The sequence below is a fragment of the Heptranchias perlo genome, chromosome 34 (genome assembly GCF_035084215.1).
Source record: "Heptranchias perlo isolate sHepPer1 chromosome 34, sHepPer1.hap1, whole genome shotgun sequence".
In the NCBI taxonomy this organism is placed as follows: Eukaryota; Metazoa; Chordata; class Chondrichthyes; order Hexanchiformes; family Hexanchidae; genus Heptranchias; species Heptranchias perlo.
In genome coordinates this window covers 6467309-6494002 of record NC_090358.1, presented here as the reverse complement: position 1 = coordinate 6494002, position 26694 = coordinate 6467309, and the positions used below count along the sequence as shown (strand labels likewise).

The following is a 26694-nucleotide window of genomic DNA, read 5'->3' as shown; positions in this document are numbered from 1 at the left end:
GTCCGATTCAAATCCTGGCAAACAGCCACCCTGGTGCTATAGGAAGACAAAAGTGAGCGAGGAAAAATATGCGAACAGGGTGGAGTTTTGTATTTAAAAGATTGCAGTGGGGCCAGAATGAAACTTGTTTAGTAATCTCACTGAAATTCAATTTTGAAATTTGGCAACTTTGTGGAAAACTTTCAACTCCAAACCTCCTCACAGCCTCGATCCATGCATGGATACAACTGCTGAATACCAAAGGAGAGGCGAAAGTAACTGACTCAACATCAAGGTGGTATTCAACCAAGTAGAGCACCAAGGAGCCCTAGCAACACCGAGGTGAATGGGGGTCAGGAGGAACCCCCTCCAGCGGCTGGCGTTAGGCCTGACACAAAGAAATCAGTCATTGTTGTTGGAGGCAAATCGTCACAGTCCTGGGACGTCACTGCAGGAGTATCTCAGGGCCAGGTCCTCGGCCCAACCATCTTTTGCTGCTGCATGAATGACCGTCCCTCTGTCATAAAGTCAGGAGTGGGACTATTTGCTGATTATTCTACAGCAAAAACTGCTCTGTACAAGCAGATAATGAAGCCGCCCATGCCAGCCTACAGCAAGACCCAGACAACATCCAGGCTTGGGCAGATAAGTAGCAGATAACATAAATGCCGGTCAATGACCATCTTCAACAAGAAAAGGCCCAACCATCTCCCCCTGCCCTTTAAGCCATCAACATCCTGGGGGTCAGCATTGACCAGAGGCTTAACTGGACCTGTCTTATCAACAGTATGGCTACAGAGTAGGTAGAGGTTGGATATTCTGCAACAAATGATTCGTCTCCTCACTTCTCAAAGCCACTCCACCATCTACAAGACTCAAGTCAGGAGTGTTATGGAATACTCTCCACTTGCCTGGATGAGTGCAGCTCCAACAACACTCAAGAAGCTCGACACCATCCAAGATAAAGCAGCCCGCTTGATTGGCACCCCATCCGTCTTCGCACTGAGGACACCATCCAACGTGTTGTGTGGCACTACCACCGTGCTAAATGGGATAGATTCAGAACAGATCTAGCAGCTCAAAACTGGGCATCCATGAGGCGCTGTAGGCCATCAGCAGCAGCAGAATTGTATTCCAGCACAATCTGTAACCTCATGGCCCGGCATATTCCTCACTCAACCATTACCAACAAGCCAGGGGATCAACCCTGGTTCAATGAGGAGTGTAGAAGAGCATGCCAGGAGCAGCACCAGGCGTACCTAAAAATGAGGTACCAACCTGGTGAAGCTACAACTCAGGACTACACGCATGCTAAACAGCGGAAGCAACATGCTATAGACAGAGCTAAGCGATTCCACAACCAACGGATCAGATCAAAGCTCTGCAGTCCTGCCACATCCAGTCGTGAATGGTGGTGGACAATTAAACAACTAACGGGAGGAGGAGGCTCTGCAAACATCCCCATTCTCAATGATGGCGGAGTCCAGCACGTGAGTGCAAAAGACAAGGCTGAAGCGTTTGCAACCATCTTCAGCCAGAAGTGCCGAGTGGATAATCCATCTCAGCCTCCTCCCGATATCCCCACCATCACGGAAGCCAGTCTTCGGCCAATTCGATTCACTCCACGTGATATCAAGAAACGGCTGAGTGCACTGGATACAGCAAAGGCTATGGGCCCTGACAACATCCCAGCTGTAGTGCTGAAGACTTGTGCTCCAGAACTAGCTGCGCCTCTAGCCAAGCTGTTCCAGTACAGCTACAACACTGGCATCCACCCGACAATGTGGAAAATTGCCCAGGTATGTCCTGTCCACAAAAAGCAGGACAAATCCAATCCGGCCAATTACCGCCCCATCAGTCTACTCTCAATCATCAGCAAAGTGATGGAAGGTGTCGTCGACAGTGCTATCAAGCGGCACTTACTCACCAATAACCTGCTCACCGATGCTCAGTTTGGGTTCCGCCAGGACCACTCGGCTCCAGACCTCATTACAGCCTTGGTCCAAACATGGACAAAAGAGCTGAATTCCAGAGGTGAGGTGAGAGTGACTGCCCTTGACATCAAGGCAGCATTTGACCGAATGTGGCACCAAGGAGCCCTAGTAAAATTGAAGTCAATGGGAATCAGGGGGAAAACTCTCCAGTGGCTGGAGTCATACCTAGCACAAAGGAAGATGGTAGTGGTTGTTGGAGACCAATCATCTCAGCCCCAGGGCACTGCTGCAGGAGTTCCTCAGGGCAGTGTCCTAGGCCCAACCATCTTCAGCTGCTTCATCAATGACCTTCCCTCCATCATAAGGTCAGAAATGGGGATGTTCGCTGATGACTGCACAGTGTTCAGTTCCATTCGCAACCCCTCAGATAATGAAGCAGTCCGAGCCTGCATGCAGCAAGACCTGGACAACATCCAGGCTTGGGCTGATAAGTGGCAAGTAACATTCGCGCCAGATAAGTGCCAGGCAATGACCATCTCCAACAAGAGAGAGTCTAACCACCTCCCCTTGACATTCAACGGCATTACCATCGCCGAATCCCCCACCATCAACATCCTAGGGGTCACCATTGACCAGAAACTTAACTGGACCAGCCATATAAATACTGTGGCTACGAGAGCAGGTCAGAGGCTGGGTATTCTGCGGCGAGTGACTCACCTCCTGACTCCCCAAAGCCTTTCCACCATCTACAAGGCACAAGTCAGGAGTGTGATGGAATACTCTCCACTTGCCTGGATGAGTGCAGCTCCAACAACACTCAAGAAGCTCGACACCATCCAAGATAAAGCAGCCCGCTTGATTGGCACCCCATCCACCACCCTAAACATTCACTCCCTTCACCACCGGCGCACTGTGGCTGCAGTGTGTACCATCCACAGGATGCACTGCAGCAACTCGCCAAGGCTTCTTCGACAGCACCTCCCAAACCCACGACCTCTACCACCTAGAAGGACAAGGGAAGCAGGCGCATGGGAACAACACCATCTGCACGTTCCCCTCCAAGTCACACACCATCCCAACTTGGAAATATATCGCCGTTCCTTCATTGTCGCTGGGTCAAAATCCTGGAACTCCCTTCCTAACAGCACTGTGGGAGAACCGTCACCACACGGACTGCAGCGGTTCAAGAAGGCGGCTCACCACCACCTTCTCGAGGGCAATTAGGGATGGGCAATAAATGCCAGCCTTGCCAGTGACGCCCACATCCCGTGAACGAATAAAAAAATTTTTTAAAAACTCACCACTCGGCTGGATGGGTACAGCTGCAACAACACACAAGAAGCTCGACACCATTCAGGACAAAGCAGTTTGCTTGATTGGCACCCCTGCCACTGGACTTATTGGGGCAATGTGGATCCAGAATGTATCTGTGCATTGCAGCAACTCACTGCGTCTACTTCTAGCACCTCTTAGCCCCACAACCTCTTTACCACCAAGAAGACAAGCAACAACATCACGAGAACACCATCATCTTCAAGTATCCCTCCAAATCACACACCAACCTGACTTGGATATATATTACTGTCACTTTCAATGTGGCTGGGTCAAAATCCTGGAGTTCCCTACCTAACACCATCATGGGAGCACTATCAGTACAAGAAGAAGGCCCACTACTGCCTTCTCAGGGTAACTAGGGATGGGCAATACATGCGGTCTTTCCAGTGTCTCCCACATACTGAGAGCAATTTTTTTTGAAGTTTGAAACTTCTTCTCCCTCTTCAAGGTGAAGTTGTGCAACTTTAGACTGTTGCCAGGACACTGCGTAACTATGGTTGCTAACATTTTGCAAGTCCAAACCCAAAAGAGGGGAATGGGGAAAAGCAAAGGAAGATAGGGAAACAGTGAGCAATGCAGGAGGGAAGTTAAGAATGCATTGAGGGTGAAAGGGTAATACTGGTGTGGGAGGAGATTGGGGTGTAGTGATGAGTTGGATCATGAATGGAGTTCTGATGCTTGCTCCGCTGCTAATGAGGATTTATTGAAAGTTGGAAAATCTATAATCAATGCCCCTACACTATAAAATACTGAAGTAAAGTGGAGAAAGTGGACTTCCAGATTAAAAAGTGGCTTGAAATCGCACAATTTGCATTTCTACAGTGTCTTTGGCGTAGTAAAACGTCCCAAGATGCTTCACAAGAGCATTATCAAATACCGAGCCACATAAGGAGGTATTAGGACAGGTAACCAAATGCTTGGTCAAAGAGGTAGATTTTAAGGAGCATCTTAAGGAGAGAGGTAGAGAGGTTTATGGAGGGAATTCCAGAGCTTAGGGCCTAGGCAGCTGAAGGCACGGCCGCCAATGGTGAAGCGATGAAAATCAGGAATGCACAAGAGGCCAGAACTGGATTATATTAGTGACAGGTGTGACAACACATTTGTGTGAAATTCCCTGCCACCAACCCTCAACGGGTTACCATCTTCATTACAATAAAGATGGGCAAATTAATATCGCACATCATGATTTAACCCATTTGTGTCCAGTTAACATTTTAGAAATTTCCATACAAAAGCCAGGCGAGCGGCAATCCCACACATGCTGACAACTTCCCATCCTTGTTCAAACCAGAGGCCAGGAAAACAGTGGATTTGGGACTGGCTGGTTGAAGTCACCCCATAAAGCATCACAGCTCACTTCTCCTACGCTTGCGGTGAAGCATCGTGCATACGGAGAATAGATGAGCTCTGATGAGTAATGGGACAATTTCAGCCTGCCCCGAGTCTCTGGGCCCTCCAACGCAAACAGCGCAACCAGAGACTCGAAAACCTGATGTTCCCCCAAAAAGCAGCCAGTTGGCAAATGCGAATCCTACATGTAGAAAGTCAACTTTGTACATTCGTCAGATGCTCATCTGACCTCCTCTCTCCTTTTTAATTACAGCACAATTTTTTTTTAAAAAGCACAAGACAAATGTTGAGTCCACATCAGAATTTTAATGCTTCAGCTGAAATGAATATTTTTGTTTAATTATTCAGATTAGATAGAAAACATGTTTTAAACATGCTCTTTTTTTAATTACTTGACTTACGTGGGGAGTGAATATATGTGCGTGTAAATATCAATTTTTAAAATACTTTTAAACTAACATTGGTTTCAAGTGCTGATTGTCTTCTTTTGGAAGTAAATACTGCTGTAGCCAATTGTAATTGCAGGTAGCTCCAGCTGCTTCATTTGATGTCATCTGTTTATGTTGATGTCTTCACGTTGATCCTACTGATGGCTCATGTTGTACAAGTTCTTCATCTGACAGTAACCCAGCAAAGTCTCTCAAAGCCTCCAGTTCAAAGTCTATGAAAGAGTTTTTCCCTTTCAGCCATGGGATCAGTTCCATCTGAGAGACCACATTGAGTGACTCATCCAGGAGATGTTTGGCCACTTCGTGATTCTTCCCTTTCTCGTAAGCTTCCAGAAGTATCTTCAGATTGGAAAGCTTTTCTTCCAGGTCATAAAACATTTGCACAAAGTGATCAATTTGGTCAAATTCTCTCTGATTGGCTTTTTTCTCCACTGATTCTTTTTTAATCAAAGAAGATTTGTCTGATTTAGCGCTGACAGCCTCCTGTAACTCAGTCCCCAACAATTGTCCATTGAGATCCTGAAGAGCGATGTTGCTGAGGTTAAGCATCTTGTGCAAGATATATCCACTAATCATAAGGTCTTTCTTCTTGTCCATTGTTAGCACTTCTGGTGCTGTAGCTATCACTTTGGTAAGCCTTGCAAGAAGTTTTGAAAACTTCTGTCCATGTTCATACAAATAGCTTGTGTTTATCATTTCAACTGTCTCATTAGCTAGTCCAACATTCTGCAAATACATATTGATCTCTTTTGCCATCTGGCCAGCCAAGGAATTGAGTCCAGATTCTCTCTCTTGGGCATTGCTTTCAGATACACTTTCTGTTACAACTTGTTTCGTAACATTTTTGTTATGATCCTGTGATGTGTTTGCATCTCTGTTACCCGAGTCCGAAACCCCAACTAGAATTATCTCTTCACTCGTTGGCTGGGTCACTTCGACGGATGATTCATTTGTTGTAGCTTTTTCCGGAAGGTGTTGGACCGAGGTTTCATTATTCATTGTTTTTACCTTGTTTGATTCATGGTATACCTTTTCTAACGTGCTGTTGATTTTAGAAAGCACATTCCGATCAACTGGATTTTTTTCTACTCCCTCTCCATCTTTCTCCATGACACCAGTTCCCACACTGATGTTTGACCGCTCCACACCTTCTGTAGGAATGCTTTTTATTAAACTGATCAAAGCCTTAAAAAGCCCTGGAGAAAGTTCTAGTATTTCGCTGTGATTCCGTGGACTCTCTTTATACAACATAAGCTCTAGCAGGAATATAAATTTTTAAGTAATTTTTAATAACTACATATTTATTCCAAGAAAAATATTTACACAAATCTTTTAAACAACCAGACTGTTTAATTTATACCAGTACTTTGCTGACTATTTATGGGTTGAATTTTGCTGTGTAATAACAACAACAGCTTGCATTTATATAGCGCCTTTAATGTAGTAAAACATCCCAAGGCGCTTCACAGCAGCGTTATCAGACAAAATATGACACAGAGCCACATAAGGAGACATTAGGACCAGGTGACAAAGAGTACCTTTTAAGGAGCATCTTAAAGGAGGAGAGCGAGGTGGCGAGGCAGAGGGGTTTAGGGAGGGAATTCCAGAGCTTAGGGCCTATACAGCTGAAGGCACGGCCACCAATGGTGCAGTAAAGGAAATTGGGGATGCATAAGAGGCCAGAATTGGAGGAATGCAGAGTTTTTGGAGGATTGTAAGGCTGGAAGAGGTTACAGGGATAGGTGTCAATTGTATTCATATGATTTATATCAATTAGTGTTAATTGTATTCAGGTGGTGCATATCAATTGGGGACTCTCTTGTATCCATTTATATGAGAGCTTATCTAGGGTGTGGTGTGGGTAAGGTGGATCTCTGTGAATAAAGGCTTGGAAGCAACTGAAGATTAGGTTCTAGTCTTCTATCCTTCACCACCAGGCTATCCAATTTATAACATGGTAGAAGAGAATGGTTGCCTAAAGGTGAAGGTTGGAAACTACGATTTTTTCTGGACATCATAAAATCTTGAAAGCCTAGTGACCATGGTGGAAAATGGCAGAAAGCAAGTTTAAATCATCGAGGTACGATTTCCTCCGATGTTCTCTGAGTTTGAACCGTATGACCGGTGGAAGAACGAGGTTGATATGTGGACATGGGTTACTACTCTACCAAAGAGAAAACAAGGCATGGCCTTGGCGTCATCACTTCCTGAATGAAGTAAAATCAGAAGTAAGGTATTTTCTGGGATGGATGCGGATCTTTTGGATAATGATGAGGGTTTAACCTTTCTACTAGAATTTCTGGATCAAATCTACAAGAAAGACGACCTGTTATGTGCCTATGAGGCTTGGTCAGCATTTGATAGATTTCGGAAAACAGACTGTCATTCAATGGAAGAGTATATCATGGACCTTAACAAATTGTACAAAAGGTTGACAAAGTTCCAATTAGAACGGTACTAGCGTTTAAATTACTAGATTGTGCTAAGGTGTCTCATATGGACAGGCAACTGGTCCTAAGTGGCATCCAGTTCCCGGAAAAGGAGACTCTGTTGGATCAAATGTTTGCTGCCTTAAAAAAATTCCAGGGGAAACAGTCATTCCCTTCAGCCTTCACGGAACAAATGGAGCCTTCCGCTGTGACACAAAGAATGGAAGATTCGATGGTTACCAGGTTTCGAAATGTTCCAGATACTAAACCCTGGCGCCAGACCAAGTTTCAAAATTTTCAAGAGACTGGACGCAGGCGTCAATATGACGGAAGGATTAAAGACAGCCAGATTAGTGATGAAAGCAGGTACAACAAATCCAGAAATATCAACAAAAGACAATACTGGGACAGTAATAATGGGCGACTGAATCCCAGGAATGCCCAAGGAAAAATCAGTAGATGCTTTAGATGTGACTCTAAGTATCATTATGAGGCAAATTGCCCAGAACAAAAACACAGGGTCTTTGAAATGACGCATGAAGAAAGTAGTTCTGAGGAAGAGGATGAAGATAATGATGAATGTGAACAGGTTATATTGGTCACAAGGAGTTTTAATCCTGTGATGAATGTATTAGTCGTGGATTCCTTTAATTGTGCGGTGTTAGATAGTGCATGTACTTCAACTGTAGACTGGTTAAAATGTTATCTTGATTCACTAAAAATCCTGCTAAAAGATGCAGGTGTAGTTGATGAGGAGTATACGAGGCTAACAGAAGAGATTAGTGAGAACTGTGATATCTGTAAGAAGTTTAGACGGACGCCCCCACGTCCTGATGTAAGTATTCTGTTAGCACGTGACTTTAACGAGGTAGTTGTCATGGATCTAAAGGTATGGGACAAAGACAGAAATGTTTTCGTCTTACATTTTATTGACCTGGCTACAAGATTTAGTATTTCTACACTAACATATTGTAAGGAGAAGACGGTTATTCGAGATAAAATTATGGAAAAATGGAAAGGGACTGGACTTGGGACACCAGCAAAGCTTTTGACTGATAATGGAGGTGCATTCGCTAACGTGGAGTTCAGAGATATGTGTGAGAATATGAATATAATTGTCATAAATACAGCAGCTGAGAGCCCTTTTGGCAATGGCCTATGTGAAAGGAATCATGCAGTGATTGATAGCATGGTGCATAAAATTTTGGCTGATCGAAGAGAGTGTAAATTGTCACCTGCCCTAGCATGGGCAGTTCATGCAAAGAATTCTCTTCAGATGGTTGGAGGATGTTGTCCTTACCAACTAGTCTATGGGCGCAATCCCAAATTTCCTTCTGTTCTTTGTGATAATCCTCCTGCTCTAGAAGGTACTACAATTAGTGCCATTTTTTCTGAACATTTAAATGCTATGCATGCAGGGAGACAGGCTTTTATCAAGGCTGAGGTATCAGAGAAAATTCGTAGAGCGCTGAAGCATCGTATTAGACCATCTGAGACAGAGTTCAATTCAGGAGATTTGGTATACTATAAAAGAGAGGGTCATAGGGAATGGAAAGGCCCTGGTACGTTAATAGGTCGTGATGGTAAGATAGTACTTGCCAACATGGCAATCAAACTGTTAAGGTTCATTCCTCACGATTAATTGGAATTAATTATAAAATCTCGGACATTGAGCAGTTAATAAAAGTAAACAAGGCATCCTGTGCCTCAGACGTTCATGATTATTTTGATGAGGTTGTTGAGGAACAGACCGAGGTAGATCAAGGGTTGGACAGTAGTGATGTCAGTGATCAAGAAATACATTTGTAAACAATTTTACAACACCAAGTTATAGTCCAGCAATTTTATTTTAAATTCACAAGCTTTCAGAGGCTTCCTCCTTCGTCACCTGACGAAGGAGGAAGCCTCCGAAAGCTTGTGAATTTAAAATAAAATTGCTGGACTATAACTTGGTGTTGTAAAATTGTTTACAATTGTCAACCCCAGTCCATCACCGGCATCTCCACATCAAGAAATACATGACAGAGCTATCACATCCACAGAACCATTACCCAAAGTGGGTACGTGGGTGACACATGTTCCAGAAGGGACTAATGAATGGAGGGATGCAACAATTTTGGGATGTGCAGGCAAAGCTACTGGTAGGTTTAAATTTTGGTTAAATGTTCAGGATGATGGCCATGAAGTGAGGCCCATGGACTGGCAGAATGGGGTAAAAGATTGGAGAGTACGAAAGCGAAGTACAAGTAGTGACAGGGAGTCCGGAAGTGAATCTTACGTCAGAAAACGATCACGAACTAGAGATGAAAGAGGGAGATCATGCAGTAGTAGTCCCTACAGACATAGAAATGGAAGTAGAAGACGTAGCTTGACTAGATCAGACAATGAAACAAAGACCACAGAACAGTCATGTAACAGAACTAGAAGCAGAAGTCCTCATGATCGTAAAGTTTTGATGGCGGCCAATAAACTTGAGGATAAATGAGTCAGAGAGGCAAAAGAAAGGGAGTTAGATAGTTGGAAAGAATTTGGAGTTTATTCTGAGGTACCAGATAAGGAGCAACTAGCTTTGTTGCATAGATGGCTTTGTACTGAAAAAGTCCTTGCAGGTGGGACTTATAAGGCTAAAGCGAGATTGGCAGCTGGGGGTTTTGAAGAGAAACTGGGTGATACAGATGTTCGAGTAGATTCTCCCACTGCTGGAAAGGTAACCTTAAAAATCCTTTTGACTCTTTTGGCAACATATTCATGGGAGTGTGGGTCAATTGACATAAAAGCCGCATTTCTGCAGGGCAATACTTTTCAGAGAGAAGTGTTTCTGAAACCGCTTAAAGAGGCAGCAGACGTGGAAGGAAAGCTATAGAAACTAAACAAATGTGTCTATGGCCTGAATGGTGCCTCCAGGGTATGGTATTTTTCAGTGAGATCTGTTTTGCTGAAAATAGGTTGTGTTCAACTAAAAGCAGATCCCGCAATGTTTTGTTGGTACCATAATGGAAAACTTTCAGGTGCACGTTGATGATTTCTCATGGGGTGGTACTGCGGAATTTGAGAAATTTGTCATTAATAAGGTTAGAGTAGAATTTAAAAATGGGAGTCAGGCCTGTGGGGCTTTTAAATATATTGGTTTAGATATTAAGCAGAGTAGGTCTGGTGTAACTTTAAATCAACAGTCTTATTTAGAGAGTGTTACTCCAATCCCATTGAATCGTACTAGGTCATCACAGAAAGGTGATGTTATATCGAAAGAAGAGACAGAGCAATTACGGAGCTTAATTGGTTAGTTAAACTGGTTGTGCACTCAGACTAGACCGGATGCTAGTTTTGATGTGTTGGAGTTAAGTACTCCAATGAAACACCCCATAGCAGAGAATGTTTAAGGGCAAATAAAACATTACGAAAATTAAATATAGATAAATGCGTACTTAAGTTCCCATCCTAAGGTGACCCAAAGAAAATGAAGCTAATTATCTTTAGCGATGCTTCACATGCTAATCTTCCTGATGGGTATCTGATGCAGATGGTTTCATAGTGCTTCTTATGGGTGAGAATGGGAAATGTTGCCTTTAGCTTGGGAAGCTACGAAAATAAAAAGGGTTGTTAAAAGTACTCTGGCTGCTGAAACACCGGTTCTTGTCGACACAGTGGATACGGGATTCTATTTGGCAAATATTTTGAGTGACATCCCGTACAATGGGAGTACTGAAGATAGTATACCCATTGAATGTTATGTAGACAATCGTTCATTGTGGGATAATGTTAACTCTACGAAAAATGTGAGTGAGAAAAGATTACGGATTGGCCTTGCTGGCTTGAAACAAATGCTGGAGAGAAAGGAAATCTCTAAGATTAAATGGGTGGATTCAAGCCATCAACTGTCGGATTGTTTTACTAAAAGAAGTGCATGTACGAAGAAATTATTAGGGGTCCTGGAGAAGGGTCACCTCACAATGGAATGCTTTGAACAGTATAGGTTGTACAGAGTATGGAAGTTTTTGATATTTGAAATTTTTGTTTGTATTGCATAAATAAAGTTTTTTTTATTTAAAGAGAGAAGGGAATATGTTAATTGTATCAGTATGATTTATATTAATTAGTGTTAATTGTATTCAGGTGGTGCGTATCAATTGGGGACTCTCTTGTATCCATTTATATGAGAGCTTATCTAGGGTGTGGAGTGGGTAATGTGGATCTCTGTGAATAAAGGCTTGGAAGCAACTGAAGACCAGGCTCTAGTCTTCTACCCTTCAACACCTGGCTATCCAATTTATAACAATAGGGAGGGGTGAGGCCATGGAAGAATGAGAATTATAAATTTGAGGCATTGCTGGACCGGGAGCCAATGTAGGTTGGTGAGCACAGGAATGATGGGTGAACAGGACTTGGTGCGAGTTACGATATGGGTAGCTGAGTTTTGGATGAGCTCAAGTTTTTGAAAGGTGGAAGAAGGGAGGCCGGCCAGGAGAGCATTGGAATAGTTGAGTCTGGAGGTAACAAAGCATGGATGAGTTGTTTAGCAGCAGATGGATTGAGGCAGGGGCGGAGATAGGCAATATTACGGAGGTGGAAGTAGGCGGTCTTTGTGATGGAGAGGATACGGGTCAGAAGCTCAGCTCAGCGTCGAATAAGATGCCAAAGTTGCAAACGGTCTGGTTCAACCTCAGACAGGGAGGGGGATAGAATCTTAGGGATTGGAGTTGGTGGCTGGGGGCCAAGGACAATGGCTTCGGTCTCCCCAATATTTAATTGGGGGAAATTTCTGCGCATCCAGTAGTGGATGTCGAACAAGCAAAAGCGTATGAAATTAATTTTACTGTTGTAAAATGCATTAATTAACAGATAAGCACTTTGCTAAAGTAGCAAGCATGAGATCGCATGCCTCTGTTATTTTTTTCAAACTGGGTAATCAATGTTGTATATGGTGTATTTCCTAGATGTAGTGCTGCAGTTTTGTAAAAGGTTTAAGAGAAGGAAAAGAACACAGCACTTACTCGTGCAATAAAATTATTCTATTACTTTATGGAGTAAAGGCTTTTCTCCTGGTGGAGCGCAGATCAGAGAGTCCGGTGCAGAGGTCAGTGTGTCCAATTTTTCAATGGAAAGCCAAGAGCGCTTCAAATCAGGTGCGCTGACCTCCGTGCCCACACTCCCGACGAGTGAAGCTCCGCACCGGGATCACAGCCTCGCACCAGTTACCCTTATATTTAGATCCTCTGACTTTATCATGAAGCCAAAGTAATTAAAACTACTGCTGTTTGTTCTCTGTTAATTTTTGATCAGATTGCTTTAGACTGTATGACAAATTACAGTGGTGTGATCTAGATACACACTTTGCGTCTCACTAGCCTTGAAATGACTTGAAATATTAGCGTGTGAACAGCTAAAGTCTTTGTACGAAATTCCTTCACCTGCTACTTTTAACATAGGTTAATGCCTAAAAAAAATTAAAATAGCAGAGTAAAGAATTTTTATACAAGCAACGTTAAACATTTACAGTCATATCAGGCAGTATAACCTCATTAGACTACAGATCTATGTACTTACTTTTATTATTACCCTTTTGGAAGAAGGGAATGTTTTTGTACTTATCAACGTGAGGAATGCCTCGGAATGAATGAACCACTCCCAGGTACATTGCAGCAAAGCTCCTTGTGCTCTGCCACAACAATACATCTTAACTCTCCCTTCTTTTGAAAAGTTAGAAGATTGCATCAGTGATTACACCAGTCACTATTCTTTGTGTGTGAGGCCAGACAATGGAGTGGATCTTGACTTTGGGGCGACCGACCGGTGGAGCGCGCTAGTCGGCCGCCCGTTCTGGTGACGCAGAGGAGACCCCCCCCCTGCAAGAAAGTTTGAGGCCCCCAGCCTCATTTAAATGTGGGCTGCCAAACAGGTGTCCAGGTGCAGCTTGCCGGATTGAGGCCACAAGATCAGGCCGGGCAAGGTATGTTAGTGAGGGAGGGGGGTGCATTGCAATCGCGGAGAGTGGGCTTCCCTGGGCGGCAGCGGCCCAGAATATTTTTGTGTGACAAGGAGGAGCACTCCTGTGGCCCACAAAAATAATTCAACACTTACCTTTGGCGGGCCTCTTCTCTTCCATCGCCCGTAGCACTGATCGGAGTGTGCACAGAGGGGTCGGGGTTGTATTTACATCACAGGACCCCGATTTCCATTTTAAAAGGGGCCTGTCATTTGAAACAGGCGGGCGTTTTGGACACCTGATGGTGGGCCCCTTTCAAAATGGTGCCAGCCGCGTCACCGGTGTTAACGGGGGCAGGAAGATGACCGACCCCATTTTGAGGCCGTTACCACCCCGTCATTGCCAGGCGAAAGGCAGCAAAAATTCCCAGTGTTTGTGTGGGTGGGCTATTGGGGTATAGAGGAGGGTCCTCACCCAACATCCAAACACTAGCCCCTTCCAGCGGGGGAGGGAGGCAGTGGATTGTTTGATTGGCTGAGTTTCCCCTCTCTAGCCCACGTGGGTGCTAAAAGGAGGGAGAAAAATGATCCATTCTTCTCTGACGACATCCCTTAACTTGTTGAGTGATAGACAGTGTATGTTGTGAGAATTCAGGTAAGCCAGCAGGAGTGTGAGTGCTTGGTCAGTGACACCCAGCATTTATGCAGCCTGGTAACGTGCTATTATTGCCTTTTACACGACCTCATTGTAAAGAGTATAGAATTTAAACAGTCTTACCGCTTTCATCGCTGAATTCACTTATAGCACGTAGTAACGCCATCTCAAACAACGTCGATGACATATTAATATTCTGGTAAAGATAAAAGAAGTTAAAATAATTAAAGACACTTTCTAAAACCTGAGCCATTCTGACCCAACTTTAAAATGCAGAATTGATGAGCAGAAGGGAGTTACAAAGCAGCATCGCAATCACCTTAAAATGATGTTACATGACATTAGTATACACACACCTAAAGTGCTCATATAAAATTCCTTTGGCGGCTATATAACAGAGGCATTAACCTACAGGTTATTACATATTACATTGAATTTACAGCACAGAAATAGCCCATTTGGCCCAACTGAACTATGCCGGTGTTTATGCTCCACACAAGCCTTCTCCCACTCTACTTCACCTAACATTATCAGCATATCCTTCTATTCCTTTCTTCCACATAGCTTCCCCTTAAATGTATCTATGCTATTCACGTGAACTACTCCACCATTGGGGTTGATAATCAGCCCTTTAATGTCCTCTGAAGTGGCCTAAAAGGCCCCTCAATTGTAAAAACAATCACTACCCCACCACAGTGTTCTCAGCGCAACTAAGGATAGGCAATGAATGCAATCCTGCCGGTGTCACCCAGATCACGAGAACAAATAAGGAGCAATAGTGACTTCACTTCAAAGTAAATTCATTCTATATGAGGCACTTTGGGATATTCTATAAGCGTTAAGACACTATATTGATGTAAGCTCTTTCTAAACATTGCAGGGAGATTTCCTACATTCGTTACTTGTGGCAAAATTAGATAAGCATTACAAAAAAATGGATTTACATTTTCATTAGAAATAGCGGGTCAGAGGAAACCGTCACTTTCCAATATTTTATAAAAGTGCGTCTAGCTTCAGTTAATTTTGACTCTTGGAAGTGTAACATCCACTTCCCTCAGTCACCACGCACGTGTTTTATAAAAAAAAACTAAATTCCCATAACCGCATTGACAGGAGCTCTGGGCTGAAATAAATGATGGTGACAATGTGGTCCATGAGGGGGCAGCAATTTTCAGGCTATCAGTATTATCACAAGTTCAGCTTTCCCTGTGCCGATTGAAGTGGTATTTCACCTCAGTGCAGTCTAAGAAATCACAGGTTGTATATGACGGGTTATTCCCCTCCGTCAGAAGTTTTATTAATTTCCTTACTGTGAGGATGGCCATGATTCAAACATGACCATAAAATCAGCTCACTGTAACCATCATATCCACTGGATGGCAGTCAACTCACAGAAATACCTTACAAGTTGCATTAGTCATTAATAAATCCATTGCAAGCTACCTCTACAGTGAACAGACTGGTATATATCATATTACACAGCATAAGATACTCTTACAGTGAGATTTCACTATTCGAGGGAGCCATTGGGTAAGTAATGAATATTACACCATATCATGTAAATAGAACCAGAAGATTCTTCTATATATTTTAGCCCCTTTAATCCTTACTTAAGTTTGTATCAAAGGCTGAGTTATTCAGCATTACATGTAACGCTCCTCATTCTTCAAATAAAAGGAAGAAAAGAAAGACTTGTGCCTTTCATGACCTCAGGACATCCCAAAGCGCTTTACAATCAATGAAGTACTTTTGAAGTGAGGTCACTGTTGTAATATTCTACACAGCAAGGCTCAGTCAGGCACCGTCATCTTATGATGGAAGAAATTTTTGCCTTGGACCATATACAAATAGGGTAATTTTACAAAACTGCTCTCCTGGTGTCAAGGTTTGTGGCCAGGAGCACATTTCAGGAATCGAGGCCTGCATCCAAATTCCTGTATGCACTCCTGGCAGACAAAGCTCCACACTAGGAGGCTTATTTATAAAACGTTCCCTGTAGTGCGTCCATATACAACAACAACTTGCATTTATATAGCGCCTTTAACATAGTAAAATGTCTCAAGGCGCTTCACAGGAGCGATTGTCAAACAAAATCTGACACCGAGTCACCTAAGGAGATATTAGGACAAGTGACCAAAAGCTTGGTCAAAGAGGTAGGTTTTAAGGAGCGTCTTAAAGGAGATGAGAGAGGCGGAGAGGTTTAGGGAGGGGATTCCATGGCCCAGGGTAGCTGAAGGTATGTCCGCCAATGGTGGAGCTATGAAAATCAGGCATGGGCAAGAGGCCTGAATTGGAGATATAATTTTATCTTCCGATGTTTTCAACTTCAGCGGAGAGATGTAATTAGCTTGTGCGAGGAAAACAAAATTACTGTCTTCACCTTTCTCCTTTCTTTAAAACCAGAGATAACTTATTGAACGATCAAATTGTAACAATCAAAACATTTATTTTACTACTTAGCAGATATCCTGTGGTGAGTCAGAGAACATGCCAAGGTACAATGTCTGGAGAGTGAGAGCTAAAATGTGACAGGAAATAAGTGTGATGCTTCCAGGAAGTGCAAACGATAATCCATAAGATTAACATGTTAGAGAATTAGGAATTGTAAACAATTTTACAACACCAAGTTATAGTCCAGCAATTTTATTTTAAATTCACAAGCTTTCGGAGGCTACCTCCTTCCTCAGGTGAACGATGCGGAAAATTAGGAAGCATTTTTTAAAAACTGATTATAAAGAGGTATATTTTCTGATTGGCAAAGTGCAAGTATGAATGCTTAACGAGTCCTACATTTCTCTGCGTGTTAACTCCTACCTAAAAATAGTACACAGAGGAATGTTGTGTGAGCGCACTAAGAGTTCATACCTGAACTTTGCTGATTAGAAAATACAATTGACAATAGCTTAGAAACTCTAGGGAAGGAGCTGCTCTAGTCACTACATGTAGCAGCACAAAACGGTGAACATCTTTTAGGGTTACGATTTCACTCGAAGACTACTTACCCCTCCATGTACAGGAGCCTATTCTCACCAGAGAACAACAGAATTCTGGAGGATAATGTGCACTTTTTGAATTACATCAAGAGAACTCCCTGTTCTTCTTTCAACAGTGCCCTGAGATCTTAAAGTGCCATGGGATTTTATTTTGGGCCAGATTTTGCTGTGGCAGAGCATCTAACAGCATCTGCCGTTAGTTAGACTTGCCCCTGCATCCTTCAGCTCAAAACATTTTTGCCCACTGAGTTGCTGGAAGTGTGAGCTGATGATAGTGCAGCGAGAGAGAAAGAGATACCAGGGTATCTCCTTAACCAATGAGATTTAAGGTTTGAGAAATAACCAGCGGAAGGACTGAGAAGGAAGTGTAAATTTGAGTGGGTGAATTCAATGTCAAATCAGGTACAGAAAGAAAAATAAAGAGAGGGAAAGAAAGATTGGATTAAGAGAGAGAAAAAAGAGACAGAAAGGAAAAGTAAAACATTTTTTAAAAATTGACATTTTTAAAATCTCCAACAATTAATACCTGAAGGAATGAGACCCTACATTTGTAATAGTTAATTTTCAGTGCCAGAAAAGTTGATTGGCAGTAATTAACAATTATCACGTCGTTAAAAGGGTACTTATACTTGTGATGACAAGACTTAACTTTCCGTAGAAAGTTTAGTTTGTATCTGCTGCGCAAATACAGCAACTTCACACTGTTCAATGCATTTCAACGGTGAGGCAGACAGCGAGATGCCGTTTTCACAAAGCTAACGGTGGAGTGGCGCTTCTCAGACAGCGACTTCTGGATATTGGCATTTAACCTGTACCATTTACGCATAAATAACAGCGAGCACCATTAGCCTCACCCTTATTTTGACAGCAAAATCTGGCTCATTATGTCCACATCAGCAGGCAGGCTGGACCTTGATTAAACATCTTCTCTGAAAAGCAGAACTCACCATTGTGTTGCTACAAAACAAAGCAAACCACTTTGTCCTTGTACAAGACCTTGGTTGGACCTCAGATAGAATACGGAATCCAACTTTGGTCTCCTCACGGCATAGCGAGGATTTGGAAAGGGTGCAGAAGAGTGCCACAAGATTAATTCCTAGTTGAAAACACCTTAGTTACCCAGATAGACTCATCGAGCGGGGTCTGTATAGTTTAAAAAAGCGTAGACTAAGGGGTGATTTAATCAAGGTCTATAAAATAATGAAGGAACTAATCTGTGTTTATGTGAACCAATTATTTCAAGTGGATGGGTTAGGGAGGACGGGGGGAGGTCACGCTTACAAGTTATGTAAAGGCAGGACTAGGTTGGATGTCAGGTCGTTCATTCTTTCCCAGAGAATAGTGGACCTGTCGAACAGGCTGCCGGCTCATGTGGTGAATATTGTTTTGCTGTATTCCTTCAAGAGAGTTGGACCTGTTTGTGACTGGGGCGGAGATCACCTCGTACAAGAGATAGGTACCCTGTAATATAAGTCAGGGTCAATGTGATTTCTTGCATTAAGTTTTGATCCCCCTAAAAGGGGTGGGAGAGAAATTTTCCAGACTTTTTTCCCGCAATATTGGTAAAGGCTCCTGCACTGGCGTCCAGGGCACGCACTTGAAACAGGTGTTAGGCCCTTTCTATATGCAAATAGAGAGCTAAACACCCGGTTGAGGACCTCTTTGCAAATTTTGTTTGCGACCTTGTGCCTTGCATGCTGCGGTCAGTGTTCTCAGTCTTTAAAGGGACCACTGTAAGCCGTTTCCAGAAAGGTAAGTTTTAATTTTTTTTTTTACTTACCTGAAGCCGGAAAGAGCAGGAGCCGCCAACACTCGCCCCCTCCCCCGATTGCCTCCCCTCCTCCTCCAGGAACACTCTGCTTACGATTTCAGCTGACATCTGTGCCGGCCGACCTCGGTGCCTCAAGGCACCGGCAAGCTGCCTCTGGGGCCGCGACTCGCGCCCGCATCTCACCGGTAATAAACAGAGGAGGCCAGCGGACCAATTTCCCGTGGTCCTGTCACTGGCCTCATGAGGCGAGTGCAGCGAGCACAGCACTGGGTTCGCGACCCGATTCGGGCGCAATCCAGTTTCTGGGCCATCAGATCTCCCTCGTCCAGCAAATCTAAGGGTTGAGGTTCTAAAGGGGAGAAGTCTGAGGTGCACAATTTGCATTGTTGATGGAGCAAATTAGGAACATAGGAACAGGAGTAGGCCATTCAATATCCCGGCTGTAGTGCTGAAGGCTTGTGCTCCAGAACAAGCCGCACCTCTAGCCAAACTGTTCCAGTACAGCTACAACACTGGCATCTAACCGGCAATGTGGAAAATTGCCCAGGTATAACCTGTCCACAAAAAGCAGGACAAATCCAATCGGCCAATTACCGCCCCATCAGTCTACTCTCAATCATCAGCAAAGTGATGGAAGGTGTCGTCGACAGTGCTATCAAGCGGCACTTACTCACCAATAACCTGCTCACCGATGTTCAGTTTGGGTTCCGCCAGGACCACTCGGCTCCAGACTTCATTACGGCCTTGGTCCAAACATGGACAAAAGAGCTGAATTCCAGAGGTGAGGTGAGAGTGACTGCCCTTGACATCAAGGCAGCATTTGACCGAGTGTGGCAACAATGAGCCCTAGTAAAATTGAAGTCAATGGAAATCAGGGGGAAATCTCTCCAGTGGCTGAAGTCATACCAAGCACAAAGGAAGATGGTAGTGGTTGTTGGAGGCCAATCATCTCAGCCCCAGGACATTGCTGCAGGAGTTCCTCAGGGCTGTGTCCTAGGCCCAACCATCTTCAGCTGCTTCATCAATGACCTTCCCTCCATCATAAGGTCAGAAATGGGGATGTTCGCTGATGATTGCGCAGTGATCAGTTCCGTTCGCAACCCCTCAGATAATGAAGCAGTCCGAGCCTGCATGCAGCAAAACCTGGACAACATCCAGGCTTGGGCTGATAAGTGGCAAGTAACATTCGCGCCAGACAAGTGCCAGGCAATGACCATCTCCAACACAAGAGAGTCTAACCACCTCCCCTTGACATTCAACAGCATTACCATCGCCGAATCCCCCACCATCAACATCTTGGGGGTCACCATTGACCAGAAACTTAATTGGACCAGCCATATAAATAGTGTGGCTACAAAAGCAGGTCAGAGGCTGGGTATTCTGTGACGAGTGACTCATCTCCTGACTCCACAAAGCCTTTCCACCAACTACAAGGCACAAGTCAGGGGTGTGATGGAATACTCTCCACTTGCCTGGATGAGTGCAGCGCCAACAACACTCAAGAAGCTCGACACCATCCAGGACAAAGCAGCCCGCTTGATTGGCACCCCATCCACCACCCTAAACATTCACTCCCTTCACCACCAGTGCACTGTGGCTGCAGTGTGTACCATCCACAGGATGCACTGCAGCAACTCGCCAAAGCTTCTTCAACAGCACCTCCCAAACCCACGACCTCTACCACCTAGAAAGACAAGGGCAGCAGGCACATGGGAACAACACCACCTGCACGTTCCCCTCCAAGTCACACACCATCCCGACTTGGAAATACATCGCCGTTCCTTCATCATCGCTGGGTCAAAATCCTGGAACTCCCTTCCTAACAGCACTGTGGGAGAACCTTCACCACACGGACTGCAGCGGTTCAAGAAGGCGGCTCACCACCACCTTCTCAAGGGCAATTAGGGATGGGCAATAAATGCAATCCTCGCCAGCGACGCCCACATCCCATGAACGAATAAAAAAAAGCCTGTTCCGCCTCAATCATCATGGATTATTCTTCTCTTGTTTTTCTCATGACCATGAAAGCGAGACAGTAAGAATGGAGCACGTAGGTTTCTTGTAATTACAGTTTTGGCATGTTAAAGCAGCTCTTGATGAAAGGCAGACACCCATAGCATTAACCTGTCTTTTCTCTGTGGTAGACCGGCTGCTTACTTCCGGCATTTTCTAATGTTATTTCAGTAATTTTTTACTCAACAAAGCAGCTTCATCTAACTCTACTGAGCTACAAAAATACTTTTTAAACAAAGACAGAGCATGCTACAGGCTACCATATGAAGTGATACATATCTCTACTCAGGAGGAGACCATGGAGAGGGGAAGAGGTAGACTTCCACGTGGGATTCCCCAAAGTAAAGTTGGCGGGTCGGAATTTGTGATCACGACCTAATTGATTGATTAAAATTTCACTTCTGGGTTTCCCGCGCGCCAGCCAGCCAGATTGACAAGTTATCTGCCTGTTGGGCGGGAAAACAGCCAGGGAGCGGATGTCAGGCAAGACTGACATTGCTTTTTGGTGGTGGGGGGGTAGGGATCGGTCATTGGGGAGGTTGGGGCCAGACATCGTGACGGCCGGGGGCCGATATTGGGGAGGCTGGAGGCATCGAGGGCTGTGGACATCGGGGGAAGGTCAGAGGCATCGCGGGGAGGGAGGGGGCGGTCACTCACTTGGATCCAATTGCGGCAGGTAAGCTTGTTGGGCCTGAGGGAAACGCTTCTGCCCCTCCTGGCTCACAAGCAGTAAAATAAAAGCACTTACCTGATGAACCGGCTCGTCTCGCCTCTTTCTACCTGGCGAGATTCACGAGCCCCGGGGAAGCCGCCAGCTGGCGTTAAATTTAAAGCTTAGTTACATTCAATTGAAAAAAACGCTACCTAACGTCTCTTAAGGATGTTAAGTGCCCCGTTAAAGACACGTCCGACGGAACTAATTGGGGACGCAATCTCCGCGATCCGGCTGCGCGTGTGCATCCAAACGCGCCCACATTAAACCCAGAAGTGGGCGCGTTGGAGCCGGGTTGCGGTCATGATCGCAAAAACTAGTATTTTCATCTCCCACCTGACTCCACTCCACCTGTTCTCAGGGGTTAAATATCCCCCCATATCTCACTTGTGATTGTCACTATGGTCAGTTTCACTTCTGGAAATATTTACCACAGGCCAAGGGTGGCCATTATAGGTCTTATCTATTGCTCCAAGTATTCAGTCCGAGCAACATCATGAAAGAAAGACTTCCGTGTATAAGGTGCCTCACATCTCTTAGAAAGAACTTGTATTAATGTCGCACCTTTCATGACCTCAGAATGTCCCAAAGCGCTTTACAGCCAGTGAAGTATTTTTGAAGTGTCATCATTGTTGTTATATAGGCAAAACACATCACAAACAATTAATTGCTTTTTGGAGTGCAATATTGTTATGTAGGCACAGCAGCAATCATTTTGCACAGATCCCACAAACAACAATGAGATGAATGAATTGTTAACCTTATTTTTTGGTGTTGGTTGAAGATACCAAGCAACCTCCCCATTCTTCTTCCAATAGTGTCCTGGGATCATTAACTTTTACCCATTCAGACATGTTTAACATCTCATCCAAAGGATGACAACTCTGTTAACGCAGCACTCTCTCAGTACTGCAATGAAGTGTCAGCTTAGATTATGTGTTCAATTCCCAGAGTGCAGCCTGAATAACCTTCTGATTCTCTGGAACTCTCTCCCCTAAAAAGCTGTTGAGGCTGGGGGTCAATTGAAAATTTCAAAACTAAGACTGATAGATTTTTGTTAGGCGAGGATATTAAAGGTTACGGAACCAAGGCGGGTCGATGAAGTTAAGATACAGATCAGCCATGATAAGAACGTAAGAAATAGGAGCAGGAGTAGAACATACGGCCCCTCGAGCCTGCTCCGCCATTCAATATGATCATGGCTGATCTTCGACCTCAATTCCACTTTCCCGCCCAATCCCCATATTCCTTGATTCCCCTAGAGTCCAAAAATCTATCGATCTCAGTCTTGAATATACTCAACAACTGAGCATCCACAGCCCTCTGGGGTAGAGATATCCAAAGATTAACAACCCTCTGAGTGACAAAGTTCCTCCTCATCTCAGTCCTAAGTGGCTGACCCCTTATCCTGAGACTATGCCCCCCTAGTTCTAGACTCTCCAGCCAGGGAAAACAGCCTCACAGCATCCACCATATCAAGCCCTCTCAGAATCTTATATGTTTCAAAAAGATCACCTCTCATTCTTCTGAACTCCAGAGAGTATAGGCCCATTCTACTCAATCTCTCCTCATAGGACAACCCTCTCATCTCAGGAATCAATCTAGTGAACCTTCGTTGTACCACCTGTAAGGAAAGTATATCCTTCCTTAGGTAAGGAGACCAAAACTGTACGCAGTACTCCAGGTGTGATCACACCAAAGCCCTGTACAATTGCAGCAAGACTTCCTTACTCTTGTACTCCTACCCCCTTGCAATAAAGGCCAACATACCATTTGTCTTCCTAATTGCTTGCTGTACCTGCATGTTAACTTTCTGTGTTTTGTGTACAAGGACACCCAAATCCTTCTGAACACCAACATTTAATAGTTTCTCACCATTTAAAAAATATTCTGTTTTTCTATTCTTCCTACCAAAGTGAATAACCTCACATTTCCCCACATTATACTCCATCACCCCACTAGTTACAGCATGCCAACCTGAAAATAGCCCGTTTATTCCTATTCTCTGTTTTCTGACAGTTAACCAATCCTCTACCCATGCTAATATATTACCCCCAACCCCATGAGCCCTTATCTTGTGTGACACCCTTTTATGTGGCACCTTATCGAATGCCTTTTGAAAATCCAAAAAGTACTACATCCACTGGTTCACCTTTATCTATCCTGCTAGTTACATCTTCAAAAAAACCTAATAGATTCGTCAAATGCGATTTCCCTTTCATAAAACCATGTTGACTCTGCCTAATCATAGTATGATTTTCTAAGTGCCCCATCCTTAATAATAGATTCCAGCATTTTCCCGAGTATTGATGTCAGGCTACCTGGCCTGTTTTCTCTCTCCCTCCTTTCTTGAATAGTGGTGTTACATTTGCTACCTTCCAGTCCACTGGGACCGTTCCAGAATCTAGGGAATTTTGGAAGATCACAACCAATCATCTAACTGAATGGCGGAACAGACTTGAGGGGCTGGATGGCCTACTCCTGTTCCTATGTTCCTCTGATTCAAAGGCATGAGTGCAGCCAACTGAGCCAAGACTGACACTCCTGATCATGAAATATTTTTGGTCGCTTTGTCAACATTATGGCCGCCCATAATGGCAACTATGGACCTAGCTTAACTGCGTAGCTATACAAGACCCCAAACCCATGTATATGCAAGCAGCAGGTAAACTACAAAGCAGCATGTATTCTGTTATTCTACATAAATGGAGAAAGCATGTTAATTTTTCTTCAGTAATGAAATTATTTGAGGAAAAAAAAGCTTCAGTATAGTTGCAACAGAGCAAGATGTCTGCCTTGTCTGGTTGCCAGGGAAATTCTGCTGCTGCTATGGTGTTTCTACCTCTCTTTTGTTCCGTTCTGCTGGGAGATGAAAGCCAAAATTATAATTTGTGAAAGAACATGCTAATGTGAGGAATATGTCAGGGAGATTGAGGCTTATAGGTGGCAGACATGACAGCAGCAAAATAACCCAGATCAGCGATCTCGTATGCTCATTACTGAGGTAAAAAGAAAATCTCAGGGGTGGTGGGGGGGATGAATAACCGTGAGGGGTTCACCTGTAATTTTGGCAAAAGAGCCGCGGAAACCTCCAAAGTTATGAAGGGCGAGCGAGAGAACCCCCATGGAAATTCACCTCTTTAGTCACTTGAATGAAAAGTGTAACTGACTTTAATGAACATTACTGGTCATCCAGTATATTGGAATCGAGGCAAAAAAAATTGGGTCACCTGGTAGCTTCTCAAATACAAAAGGCTATGCTCAGCGACCCGAGTTGTAAGATTATAGCTACATTGATCAATTGGTCTATTCTGTGTCCCATAAAACCTGCCCAGTACAATCAAAGCTTCTTTGCCAGGTTATGAACAAAGTCACTAGTGAAGAAGACTCAAGAGTCAGTGCTTCTGGAGCAGAAGATTGAGTATTTATTTTCTCCTGTGGTATAAAACTAACAATACAAACCTGCAGGGTTTGTTCCCTGTATATTTCACACTCCACAGAACACCCACATGGCTGGACTCTCTATTCAGTGCTACAGTCCAGGATTGGGATGCTGTGGTGTGTATAATATAAACAAACTGAGCCCTGTAGGGTGTATACAGGAGCTATTCTTCCTCAAGCAATTTACTGATCATGATCTGTCATATAGATGGAACACAGGAACAGGAGTAGGCCATTCAGCCCCTCAAGCTTGTTCCGCCATTCAATTAAATGATGGCTGATTTACCTGCCTTTGCTCCATATCCCTTGATACCCTTACCTAACAAAAAATTATCAATCTTAATCTTGACAATTTCAGTTGACCCAGTAGCCACAGCCTTTTGGGAGAGAGAATTCCAGATTTCCACTACACTTTGTGTGAAAAACTGCTTCCCAATTTCACTCCCAAATAGCCTAGCTCTACTTTTAAGATTATGGCCGATTGTTCTGGATTCTCCCACCAGAGGAAATCATATCTCTGTACCTACCCTATCAAATCCTTTAAACATTTTAAATAAAAGAAAAAAGACTTGCATTTATATAGTGCCTTTCACAACCTCAGAACCTCCCAAAGCGCTTTACGGCCAATGAAGTACTTTTGAAGTGTAGTCACTGTTGTAATGTAGGAAACGCGGCAGCTAACTTGCGCACAGCAAGGTCCCACAAACATTAATGAGATAATGACCAGATAATCTGTTTTAGTGGTGCTGGTTGAGGGATAAATATTGGCCAGGACACCGGGGAGAACTCCCTTTCTTCGAATAGTGCCAAGTGATCTTTTACACCCACCTGAAAGGGCAGACGGTTTAACGTCTCATCCAAAAGACAGCATCGCTGACAGTATCTGCCTAGATTATGTACTCAAGTCTCTAGAGTGGGGCTTGAACCCACAACCTTCTGACTACAGAGACAAGAGTGCTACCACTGAGCCACAGCTGACACCATTATTATTTTACCCTTTATGGCCTGGTATTAGTCAGGTGAATCTGTGCTATACCTCTTCCAAGGTCAATATATCTTTCCTGATGGTCAATGACTAAATCTGAACACAGGTGGGTCTGACCAAGGCTCTGTTATAACTGAAACATCACTTCCTCATTTTTGTATTGCAACCCCCTTGAGATAAAGGCCAACATTCCATTAGTCTTTTTGATTATTTTTGCACCTGTGCACTAGCTTTTAGTGATTTGTGTACATGGACACCCAAATCCCTTTGCTCCTCCACAGCTTCTGCTCTCTCGCCATTAAGAAAATATTCCGACTTCTCTTTCTCGGATCCAAAGTAGATGACCTCATACTTCCCCACATTGAACTCCATCTGCCATAATTTTGCCCACTCACTCCATCTGTCTATGCTCCTTTGTAGCTTCCTGCTCCCATCTACACAACTTTCAGTGCCTCCTAACTTAATGTCATCTGCAAATTTAGATATACATCTCTCTATTCCTTCATCCAAGTCATTTATATATATGGTGAAAAGCTGAGGTCCCAGTACAGATTCCTGGGGAACATCATTTGCCAATCCTTTTATCCCTACTCTCTGTCGCCTACTTGCCAACCAATTACCAACCCATGTCACAAGATTACCTCCAATTCTGTGCACTTTTTATTTTTGCTGATAATTTCTTGTACTGAACCTTATCAAATGCCTTCTGGAAGTCCATATGAACAA

General features: G+C 43.9%; 1 protein-coding gene across 1 annotated transcript in view; it reads right to left on the bottom strand.

Annotated features, from left to right (window-relative positions):
• Window positions 1–4915: 4915 nt before the first annotated feature.
• LOC137301598 (uncharacterized) overlaps window positions 4916–26694 on the bottom strand; it is a 37856-nt gene continuing 16077 nt past the window's right edge. Inside the window, exons 3-4 of the mRNA XM_067971149.1 lie at window positions 14177–14249; window positions 4916–6303 (exon numbers count right to left, since the gene is read on the bottom strand). Of these exons, the coding sequence (XP_067827250.1) occupies window positions 5171–6303; window positions 14177–14240 (1197 nt within the window). The 5' untranslated portion in view covers window positions 14241–14249 and the 3' untranslated portion in view covers window positions 4916–5170. The remainder of the gene's footprint in view (window positions 6304–14176; window positions 14250–26694) is intronic.